This window comes from Xiphophorus couchianus, chromosome 3 (genome assembly GCF_001444195.1).
Source record: "Xiphophorus couchianus chromosome 3, X_couchianus-1.0, whole genome shotgun sequence".
In the NCBI taxonomy this organism is placed as follows: Eukaryota; Metazoa; Chordata; class Actinopteri; order Cyprinodontiformes; family Poeciliidae; genus Xiphophorus; species Xiphophorus couchianus.
In genome coordinates this window covers 10,563,997-10,575,839 of record NC_040230.1, presented here as the reverse complement: position 1 = coordinate 10,575,839, position 11,843 = coordinate 10,563,997, and the positions used below count along the sequence as shown (strand labels likewise).

General features: G+C 35.4%; 1 protein-coding gene across 2 annotated transcripts; it reads right to left on the bottom strand.

Moving 5' to 3' along the window:
* Nucleotides 1–33: 33 nt before the first annotated feature.
* Nucleotides 34–10,491, bottom strand: LOC114139631 (transmembrane protease serine 6). Of its 2 annotated transcripts, XM_028009671.1 has the most exons (11): nt 10,254–10,491; nt 10,099–10,166; nt 9,396–9,899; nt 5,582–5,674; nt 4,549–4,683; nt 4,156–4,321; nt 3,278–3,456; nt 1,498–1,593; nt 1,088–1,230; nt 338–493; nt 34–137 (listed from the first exon to the last, which is right to left on the bottom strand). In XM_028009671.1, the coding sequence occupies exons 3-11, from the start codon at nt 9,793–9,795 to the stop codon at nt 60–62; spliced, it is 1,446 nt and encodes a 481-aa protein (XP_027865472.1). In that variant the 5' UTR covers nt 9,796–9,899; nt 10,099–10,166; nt 10,254–10,491; the 3' UTR covers nt 34–59. The 2 variants fall into 2 exon arrangements, with proteins under 2 accessions (XP_027865472.1, XP_027865479.1); XM_028009678.1 differs by lacking the exon at nt 10,099–10,166 and having other exon boundaries at nt 10,212–10,491.
* Nucleotides 10,492–11,843: the final 1,352 nt, after the last annotated feature.

The following is an 11,843-nucleotide window of genomic DNA, read 5'->3' as shown; positions in this document are numbered from 1 at the left end:
AATGATAACACCAAAAGACATGAGAGGCAGGTCTATAATGTGTTAATCTTTATTGTCAGTTATCTCAGAAAGGAAATGGTTGCTGGCAAGGTCTCCTCTGGATCTGCTGTGGTGTCCTTCAATATTTCTGATTTAATCTGCAATCAAAGTGCAAACAGAGTAGATTCAACATCACATTTTAATCTGAAGAAAAAAATAATTACCTACCCCAGCTTGTTGAGTCCATGTCTACAAACTGAATCATTTTACTTTTCTTCAATACTTAAAACCTAAGCATTAAATTTAATATATTCAAGACTGAAAAGGACAACCTGGTTTTAGACAGTATGGTATTTACCTCTGTGACTCCTTCAACCCACTGAAGCAGGTGAGTTACTCTGCTGTAGACGCCTGGTTTGTTAGGCCGGGCACAGCCTTCTCCCCAACTCACCACCCCTGCCAGTCTCCAGTCCCCATTAGGTGTCTCACACACCAGTGGTCCCCCACTGTCTCCCTTAAAAGAATAGCAAACAAGTCTGACCTGGTGATTCTTCAGAGTCCTTGTTAGGCTTTGAGAAGAAATTTCTGAAAAAGGCTTGTGTGTAATTGCGTGTGTAATTTTGATGTGTCTGCTTTGTTTTCTCAAGTCCCCTGTCAGTGACAGCAGATGTCCACTCACTCTGAGTTTTGTTCTGCTGAAGGTTTCTTTCTTGTTGAAAGGGAGTATTTCCTTTCCATTGTCACCATGTGAATGCTCGCTTTGAGGGACTGCTGCAAAGTTAATGACTTGATGCAAGCAGCTGTCATGTTGCCACATCCTCATTCAGTAGGAAGGATTGCTGCAACGTTACTGACCCAATAGACTTTGCTGTGTTTCCTTAGACACCAAACGTTTTTACAAGTTGGCACAATAAACTGAATTGAACTGCACTTATAATTGGGATCAAATTAAATTTTAATCCCTTTTAATGATTGAATTGTATTTATCATATATATCTGTATTTAAATCGAATCAGTTTGCTTTGTAAAGTGCATTTGAGATGCATTTGTTGTGAATTGGTGCTATATAAGCACTGACTGAGAGTGAATTATGTCACTTGGGGTATACCTGGCAAGAGTCGACGCCCCCTGAAAGGCTCCCAGCACAAATCATCCGTGGAGTAATGAAGGCCCCATAGATGGCCAAGCTGGAGCAGACGGACTGAGCTATCACATTCACCTGAGCCTCCTGTAGATTTTCTGACACAAACCCTGAAACATTAGTAATAACACAAACAAAGAACATTTAAGAAACAACTCCCTTATGGGTTATTTAAAATTACTTGGAGATTATTTTAAACAAAATTTAGTAAGCTGAACAATATAGTTTAAGGACGTTTTCACTTTTTGGTGTACTTCATCACCAGTGGGTAACGAAATATAGCTGACAGAATTTTATTAGTCTTTTACTTTTAAAACAATTTGGTTTAGCCTAATGGATATCAGACTCTTTGGGAACATTTATTTGTTTTAATTCACCTCCTTCTTGGGAAAATCCCCAGCCTGTGATCCAGCAGGGTGCTCCAGGAGGAAAAGACTCTTTCGGTCTCGGTAAACACACTGGCCTCACCCCACCTATAAAAAGAGGTACCAACTATCAGATTGCAACATTTTATTATAGGTACAATCTAAGCAGTAAAATGATAAAGATCACTTAGGTGTAAAGATCACAAAACATTTTTTGTCACATGAAACACTGTCACTTTTCAAAAACAAGCTTTTTCTATTGTTTTCTTAATCAGCTTCTTGTTTGTTATTATATTTTTGTCAAGGTTAATACATAAAAATTTTACAACAAGTTTTAAATTCATACACAAATACCAATACAATTCTTAATTTAAAAAATGCTCCTTTCCCCCATATTTCATGGGTGAAGTGATAACGCAGCAGCTGCTGATGTTATTTATTTATTTGACTGGATGTTTGACCACCCTTCTTGGTAGAAATGTCAGAGTTCATTTATACTATTTGGCTTCTTGAACCAGAATCTGTGTTTAAACTTTGATTGGAGATTTTCTTTAGGATTGATGTTGAGGGTATTCCAGAAGCCTAATATTAGCTTTCACATGTATTTACAAAATGTATTTGGGACCATTTCTCAACTGGAACACTCAGCTATGTTCACAGTTCAACTACCTGATCCAGATAAAATGTTTTGTGGGCTTCAGTGAAACAAATGCAGAATTTTAATGGCCTGACCAGTTGTTTACCAAGGACAAAGCCAGTGCTCCAAAATATACTCATAGCTTCCTTTGTGGAAAAGACAAATTCGTTATGAGGAAACATTTTATGGTGAGAGGGGACAAAGATAAAGTAATTATGCCATAATGACTAGAAGCATGTTTGAAGGAGTTGATTATTTCAAACTTATAAACACTGCACCAACTACCAAACACGGTGGTAAAACTATCATGCTGAGGGCCCATTTTGCTGCCATTTCATTGGTGCTTTGCCATATATACTGCTCAAAAAAAATAAAGGGAACACTTTAAGTGTGAAACACCTGTTTAAGTGTTCCCTTTATTTTTTTGAGCAGTGTATATAGAAGACTACCTCCAAAGTCTTCACTTCACAACTACGCAATCAGATACAATTGGGTTTAAAAATCTGTGCTTTATGTGTCTACCTGTCCAAACACACCCTGTTGATGGATTACACTGAAGAGTGGGATCTTAAAATAAAATAAATGTAAAGCAAGAATTACCACAGGCCCTTACTGACCACTGTGTGTGGTTTTTTCTGCACTGTGAGAAAATCATCAACAATAGCTGAAGTCACTTAGACACATATTTATGAGGGGTATATCTATATATTTGAGCATGTATGTGTAATTTTAACCTGGAATAGATAATGGAATTTTAATTTTTGTTTCTAAAAATTACTGAAGAAACTCTGTTGTATTGTTAGTCCATTTAAAAAAGAATGACTAAAAAAATAATTAAAACCCCAATATTTAATATGATATTCAGATGGAATGTGTGTAAACTTCTAACTGGAACAGCTACTTCATAACAACAGCCTCATAATCAATCCAACAAAGAAAAAGGTGTGGAAAAATATGCATGAGTCCTCAGAGCTAATTTACCATTACTGTATTTCTAAAATGATTCATTGTTAATCAGCTGATAAATTAAATTCCTATATGGTTAGTTAAGCGCTAGTTCATAAAACAAAATGTCACAAGACACATCCGCAGTGTATTTAATCGTTTTTAAGGACGTTTCAAATCCGCCAGTAGATGGAGCTATTTCTTTGTTACCAGTCATGTCCATGTCAGTGATGGTGCGCAGCAGCCCCACATCATAGTCATTGTTGTTCTTGTTAAACTGAGGGTGGTAGTGAATCAGCTGAGCTCCGTGGCGTTTCCCCATGGAGCTGTGTGCGATGCTCACTGTGCCCACTACCACAAACCAGTCTGCTGCTTGAAACATGTTGTTTCTGCAAAGAAGAGAAATAATCTGTTTGCAGGTTTACTTCAAGCTCAGGTAACAACATAGACTCCATATATTTCTCAAAAGGTCTGAGGCTGAGGCAGTTGAAGTCCAAAACTAGGCTAGGATTTAGGATTTTATTTGACAACATTCTCTAAAGTCCAACCCTAAAATCATATTCAGCCACTTGCCTTCTGATTTGAACTGTGTGTCATTTAAAGGGACTAAAACAAGTATAAGTACCAGTTTGACTTTACAGACAGCAAGTTTTTAGAACTAAAACAAAAGTAATATGAATTTATATGTTGATTAATTCAATGTAATTACATCAGTTCCATTATTACAATCAAATGTTCCTTAGTCACTAATTTTTTGATTAACATCTTATTTTCACTTCAGTTCTACAGACAATTTAGTGAGCAGCTTTTTGTCTGAAGTGGAGCTCAAAATATTTTCCGTAAGTGCTCAAAATCCCAATTAAACATTAAAGGGGTTGTGTGGAGAGTACCAGCAGACAAAACACCATCTGTCTACTTCAAGCTCTTTGTTTCAAAATGTGTGAGTGCGTTTGCTTCAATTTTATTTGTTACATGCTCATAGATTGACCAACAACCTTCCACTAGCAGATTAACTAAAAGTGACTGCCTGACTGAATGGCACCTTTTGTCAGTTTTCTGTACATTCTCCCCATAAGTCTACCTCTTACTCAACAAAGCAGTGAGCTGCAGTGATGACCCAGTGGGGGGAGATGATGGCACCTCCGCAGACGTGCTTCCCCTTCCAGTGCATGCTGACTTGCCAACCCCACTTGCCCTCTGCCGCTAAGGTCCCGCCCACAATACGTTGGCCGCCATTGACCATAACCTGGCAAGCTATATTTGGGATGAGAAAAAAAATATATATGTACATGAAGTAGCAATAAAAATACATTTTAAAAATTGCCTGTCTACAAAGGTTATGAAATAGTTTGCAACAAAGAAAAAGGCCATAGAGCAATAACTTTCAGACAGGGGATAGAAATATAGTCAGACTAAGGCAGGTAAGCACAGACTTAGTGCTCTGCATGCATTTATAATCCACTGACTTTAATTTTCTTTACCTGCAGTGATGTTTCCTGTCTGGTTGACTGGGTTCTTAGACAGAAAAGGTAGTTGACTTGAAACACTGCAGCTCCCTCCTGTGTCACAAGGAGGAGGTGATTCATTTGACTCAGATGGGAATGCCAGGAACTTGACTGATAAAAAAAGAGACAAGAAATGCAGTGAGATGACAGCATTAGTTACTTCATGCTGACAGTGAGGACTTTTATCTGTAGCGAGGATGATTTGGAGAATGAACCTATGTTGAATTTTTTTGAAGTAAATTATATGCTTACATTGTGTTTGAGTTTTCTCATGATAAAACAAACTGATTAATAATGCAGTCTAATTAGGTGTAACTAATAGCAGGAATTATATGAATTAAATGTACATCTCTTTTTTTTCATTGGTTTTATGTAATATTCACATTTTCTGAGAAATAAAATTTTTCATTAATTGTAAGCCACAATTATCTAAATTAACAAAAAAAATGCTTCTAATCATTCATTTTATGTTTTGTTAAACTTTACAACACATATAGCTAATAACTAAAATATAAGTTTTAATATAGTAAAACCTTTTAGGTTAGATATTATAATCTATGAACATGTACCTGTAGGTAAAAAAAAAAAATCACTTATTTGGACATTTTATATCAAAATCAGACCGCTGTGTAAATGTATATTTAAACATTCCTTTCAGCTTCAGCTCTTGGCTGATGACCAATCAACATGGAAACATGCCATCTCATCCTCCCTGAACTGCTCTTTTGCAATTTGAGCTAAATGAGTCCTGACACTGTCACACCATCTCAAATGGTTGGAAATTAATTATTCAAGGTATGAGAAGGCAAGAGATAGCTAACCTGAAACCAGTTTGACTTGTTAAAACCAGATTTCTTTTGGCATGACAGTGTGATTAGTTCTAGTTCTATTTCTTAGAGAAAAATAATACATGGTTATTAGCTATATATCATCTGTCATATAACTTATGGGTTTAAGTATCAATCTTACAGATTATGTAAATGTAGATAAAGTTGATTTCATCACATACCTAAGAGAGCAGTAATGATGACCAGCTTAATACACAGCGGGATTCCCAGTATTACAAGCAGTTCACGAGATGAAAAGGCACGATGGTTTCCACCTACAACAAGCAAAAAAAATTAGAATTCGGGGTGTTAAATAATCCATTTTTGAGAAAACATGACTAACATTCAAATCCAGAATCTGCAAGAACTAACTCTTGTAGTCTATTCAGTATCCTTTTTGAGCTGCAGATTAGCCCTGCTGGTCCTTCTTCTGTATCAAACGTTGCATGAAGTACTCTTGGACTGCAACTAATAAAATTAGGACCGAGTGTATGAGATTTGTGATACGTTATATTTCAAGACTTTATATTTCATGAATATTTGATAACTAATATTACGGAATATGTTTTCATACAATAAGAAAACAGATTTTGCATGACTCTTTCATCACTCTGCCTGGTTAGCAGTGCTGCCTATTAGAAAGAAGCATGCAAGGCCATCTGACATTCTGGTAACCTGTCAGAGAGTCTTCAATTTAATATTCAGGTCTTCTACTTCTACTTCACAATTTTACTCCTCCAATGTCATCTTATTCACTTTTTCAACTGCTACAGCTGTAATTTTTTTAAAAAGAAAATTTGAAAATCTATTTAGTTTTTCTGTGTAGAGACCTACTGTCATTGTAAGAGTACCATAGAACTGTGCAGCTTTCTTCATAATCTGAAAAGTTCTTTTATTCTAACTCCTGATTCAACCGCAAGTACTGCATCAATTACTTTTTAAATGATTGTTAGAATCTCTGAATATACTCAAATCTAAGTCTGTGTTGTCTGAATACTGTGTGAGGTTTTGTCTAAAGAGGAGTTTGCACAACCAATTTTAAAACATCACTGCATATTTTCAAACGAGACAGGCATATTATTTATAGATGTGTTTTCCAATCAAAACAATCAAATATTATTATTTTTTTATTATTTACCATAATGGCAACAATAAAAGGAAGCCCGAACTATAGCAATATGAGCTGCTGGATCAAATACACTAAATCTGGTAAATCTATATGATTTTGTGCTTATATGTGGATAAAATATAACTATTGATAATGCATTGATAATGATTTTTATACTTTTACAAACCTGAAAGCAGTGTGCTTAATCTTTGAATTAATTTAGAAAGAACTTAAAACAGATTTTCGTATTATTTGTGGCTTCTATACAGTCTAATAAGCTCTAATGTATTTTATTGCAAAGTTAGAAAATTATGGTAATAATACATTTTTATCATTATATTTTCAAAACTGATGTAAACTGTTCAGTATAAAAGTTTGCTCTGTCTGTAAATTCTTATTTAGTTCAAAGAATCTTTATAGAGCTTGGTGTTACACTCTATCAGCTCTCATAGATGAATCACAGGCAATGCTTTTATAAACCATTGTAAGGTAGACAATGAGGTACAATGTTCTTTCAGCAAAACAAGCTGTCATCTGAGATGAACAATTTACTTTGCTTCCTAGCTGCTGCTGGCTCTGAGACAGGTTAACAGCAGCTTTTGTAAGGAGGAAGAATTAAAAAAGGAAACACTCAATGACCTCTAACTGGCTCGGTGAAATGTCACAAAACCCCTGGAAATCTAAATTTTTTAGTTGTTTTGTATTTTGGTTTGCTGCAAAAGCAAAGTTTTTGGTTGGTTGTAGTGTTAGAGCAACATTTTTATTGGAAAAGTATTGCAGAGACATAACTCCAAATGCACATGAATGGTATATGTATGAGGTCAATAAGAGAGAGACAAGAGTTGTTTTTTTTTTGTTGATTGTAAATAACAAAAACTTAAATAAGCCTATAGAAAAAAATGTTTTGCAGGTGGATTGCTTTTCCCATTTTGCTCACTTCTCATACAGCTGAACCAAAGTGTGAAGGTTAGTTTTGTCTGGTGTAGGTTTGCCTTTTGCCACAAAATATTCAAAGCATTCATTGCTTATTTATTGTACAAAACCAGAGAGAGAACAATTAATACTTGGTGGCAAAATGATTTTCGTGGCCATGCAAAGTGCCCTTTTAAATCTTGAATATTTCTCTTGTAGATACTAATGTTTGAATATTTCCAGTATGCAATGTTTCCATTAAAAATAGCTACTGGTAGGAGAACATATTTTAACGATTTGCATTTCTTCACAAATCTGACTGCTGGAATGAGACATAGAATTAGCACATGTGCCCCAGGACAAACTCGTTCACTCTTACAAAGCCTTGAGATTTAGTTTGATAAATGCAAAAGAAAATGCAGAAGGCACATGCTTTTTAAAAGAAAAGTCATAATTTGCAACCACCAGACTGGAAAAAATCTAAATTTGACAAGATGGATACAAGTCATGTCATAAATCACATGACACAGCAAGTCAGTTCCCTATTTAGGATTAAGCTTCCTGAGGCTCTCTGATGAAATAGTTTGCTCATCCGAAGGCTGAACCAACACACACATACGCATCAAACACACTGCACATTTTTTTATATCAAGTAAAACATGAGCTGCATACAATCAATCATAGGTAAAACAGCTTAATGTCAGTTATATGCTTGAGTGACAGCTACATGAGGCAGATGAGCACTGGTAGTGCATAAAATCTCTCAGGTTTCTGATGAAAGCCTGTGGACAGGTCAGGTTTTAACAATTGAGGTGATGAACTCTAGAAGTTAATTCAAGTTTAATTTCCTCAAAAAAAAAAAAAAATTCTCCATAGCTTTGAGTTGACTAAAAATTTTTTCATACATAGCCATGAAATAGACAGAAAGCATATTTCTCAAGGACAACAGTATGACGGTTATATCCTGTACTATATACCTACAGTGTTGTAACATAACAGGTAAATAAATAACAGAAAATTCTTCTTCACTTTCCAAATCTCACAGACAAATTTGGAAAGGAGTTAAAAAACTTTAAACTCACTTAGTATGCTGTGTAGTAAGTTTCTTAGGTGAAAAGGGATATATTTTTGCTTGATTTTATTTGGTTTTGCGATTTTTGTGAACATCACCTTGGTCAGAGGCTGTTTTGTATTTTTTTGTGACTTTCATGGATTGTTGTTGTCAAGTTGTTTCTATGAGTGACTTATGCAAAGGTTTTTCTTAACTGGAACTGAGTAAGAGTTTCAGTAAAGTTCATATTTTGTTTCATTTGTTTGGTTAATCAGTGGTAAGTATACTTTCTAATCAGTATAACATTTTATTCTTGATTTTATTGGTTCTTAATTCTAGTCAGTTTTACATTTTTAAGCATAATGATCACTTTCCACTAAATACAAATGAAATCTAAATTCTGAGGGACACGTAGATTGTTTTGTGCTTCTTTTAACATAATAATATTTTCCTGTTAAATGTTCAATAATTATTTTAGTGTCACAATACTGGTTTAATAATTAATGTAATTAAAAATTTCCTACAGATACCTTATCCATGAGTGCACAGATTGTATTCTCTGCAAAAGGATTAACTATTTTTAGTATAGCTTCATTTTTTACTATTTTCAGCCTTCAGTGCATGATAGCAGAAAGGTCATTTGAAGTTCAACAGCAATAAAACACTTAAGACCTTTTCTCTATCCCATGCTAACCCTCTTATTGACATGACTTTACTATAGCTCTGCAAAACAAACTCATATTGTTGGAAGATTTCTGAACCGTTTTTGTTGCAGTGAGTACCACTGGGCCCACAATCCAGTGGTACTTTTGCCGTAGACCAGCCCCAACCAGGTTAGGGTTATGGTTAGTTTGTTTATTTATGTATGGCCTTAGTATTTGAACTACTATCCAAAAGCTAGATCTAATCTAAACTGTTACAATACCTGTTTCTTCATTGTGGTCCTCTTTGGGCAACATTAAACTTATGGATTTGTCCTCCAGGATGTGTCCATCTGATGGCTTTCTCTGCTGAACTTCTGCAGGATTAGTGTTATCAGAAATTGGCGTGGTTGTGGTTTCTTGACCCCGACCTTCTAAAAATTCAGAACTACAAGTTTTGGAAAGTTTCCTCTCCTCTGTTTCTTTAGCAAAAGATGGAAATTCAGAGTATGGGTTTCCAGTAGTTGTGGTGTGACAGCTGGGAATGAGTGTGAGGACAGTGGAAGGGACCAGAGATGATATACTCAAAATTTCATGCTTGTCTGGACTTCGAAAAGATGTCGATGTCCATTGCAGAGGTGAATGGCAAGAACTCATGTTGTCTGACTGATTATGCAAATCCATAATTGTAAATAGTAGGCTTGGTCTCAGGTGGTGGAAGACATTCTCATCAATGAAGGATGTTTTATTACTGGTAGATTTGAGCAAGACTTAAACTTTAAAGAGACCTGCAAGAGCAAAATATTGAAAAAATTAGTGCAAAAGTTGAGTTCTGTGTTATATAAACATAAGATGAGTCCTAAAATAAATCCTGACAGAGCTAAATGAACAAATCATTTCATTCTCTTATGCAAAGTTTTACATGAAAACCCACTAGAAATCTACTTTTGGTGGAATTTTTTAAAGCAGTCCAAAAAAATTTTTTACCTGAACTCAAATGCACACATCTGCTTCATTTGTATTCAAAAAATTATCCATCCATGTGTTTTCTGTACCTATTAAACCAACCGGTGCCACAGAGAGAAAAAGAAATTCATCACCCGTGGAGAATAAGCGACAAGACTCCGAAGGATCCTGCTTACTGTGGTTCATCCTAAATCCAAAGATATATTCTCCAATGCTGCAGATTCATCATCTTCAACTTGCACATGCTTCAATTTGTCACCTGTGCCGCTGACTTCCTTTTTGGATAACACTTAATCCACATTTTGTGTCATGCCCTTCTGCCCCTACTGCCTTTCCATAATCTTTCTTCTCTGACTGCTGCAGCCTTCCCTGCCGCAGCCGACTCAGTAACAGATATGCACCCGGGTAGTCATTGGCACTCTATGTAATATGCATGGCTATTATTGTGAGCCTGGGTCAGAGTTGAATAACAGAGGGTAATGTACACCTCAAACAATGAGTCACTCACAAGGGCAGGCCGGACTCACGTAAACAGAATTGAATTTCACATAACCGAGAGATCAGTATCTAACAATCCAGCTCCCTTTATTAATTTGAATGGTTGTACAGGAACTGTAGGTCTTTTTGTACTGAGATTTCCCAAGGGTACTTCTTTGATCTCCTCGTGTGAGACTATAAAGCTCTCAGATTGATCATCTTGTTGGAGAGTTAGTCAGCATTTTCTAGGTCACACAAAACGGATTATCACAAAGGAGAAGATACCTCAAGCAGATAGTGGATTTGTATGTCTCTATTACAGCATGACATGGCATAATTGATTTCTAAAAGACCTCATTTTTTATATTTATATTTTTTTTTTTAGATTTCTGAAATCTGAAAACATCTGAAAAGATTATACTGTGTTCTGTACTGTAGGTTTATGAGTATGTATCATCAATTAAATCTCCATCATAGATTCTCCTTAACAACATGATACATGACAGTACATTTTTTTGTTGAAAAAGGAAATGTATCTATTTTCAGGACGTTAAATTACTAAGAATTATGCTGCAAACAATTTGTATTCTGAGAAATAGTCACAAAACGTAGATGTATTCTTCACACAATAACTGTCAAGATTCAATCAAGATATTGAAAAACTATTTAGATCTGTCACCATCATGTTTTTTCTGAAATTTGTTCTATAAGATCTTTGTCATTAAAGGTCTGTTTCAAGTAGAAAGGGATTCAATTCCCAGGTCATGGAAAGTGCAAAATGAATATTTTGGAAAGAAAAATAATGCAGTGCTGACTGTTCTCTGTGAAGTGTATCATAAAGGACGCTTTCCAACATGTAATCTACAAAATATCTATACAAACTTTCAGAACAAAAGCATGAGGTTCCATCCTTCCAATCTCCTCATCACACTGATGCTAAGAAAATAAACCTTTCATGTCTGACAGCTTCGCAAACTCTTGGCAACAGTCAGGGAGAGAAAAAAAACCTAGGCTATTTCACATTATAAAGCAGCAGTATTTACAACTTAATAACATCAGTTGTTTTATTTTGTGCCTGGTGACAGATCAGCAAGCTCACTGACAGTGCAGCAGAGCTCCTGTCACAACGCTGCAAGTTACACACTTTTTGTTTCTCTTCTTTGTTCCTGTCAGACTTGCTGGCGAGAGGGAATAAAAATCTTTTTATACTTGTAACTATAAAAACAGTTTTTATTTTCACTTCTGCTGCCTTCATTTAAATAATGTTTGAACATCAAGAGACTTAATTA

What these genes read in the sequence shown, in the direction of transcription:
- LOC114139631 (XM_028009678.1), bottom strand. Translation starts at nt 9,795, where the DNA reads ATGGATTTGCATAATCAGTCAGACAACATGAGTTCTTGCCATTCACCT. An exon ending in GGACCACAATGAAGAAACAG is followed by an intron (nt 5,675 to 9,395) that starts GTATTGTAACAG and finishes TGCTTGTTGTAG; the next exon opens with GTGGAAACCATCGTGCCTTT. An exon ending in GGGTTGAAGGAGTCACAGAG is followed by an intron (nt 138 to 337) that starts GTAAATACCATA and finishes CTTTGATTGCAG; the next exon opens with ATTAAATCAGAAATATTGAA.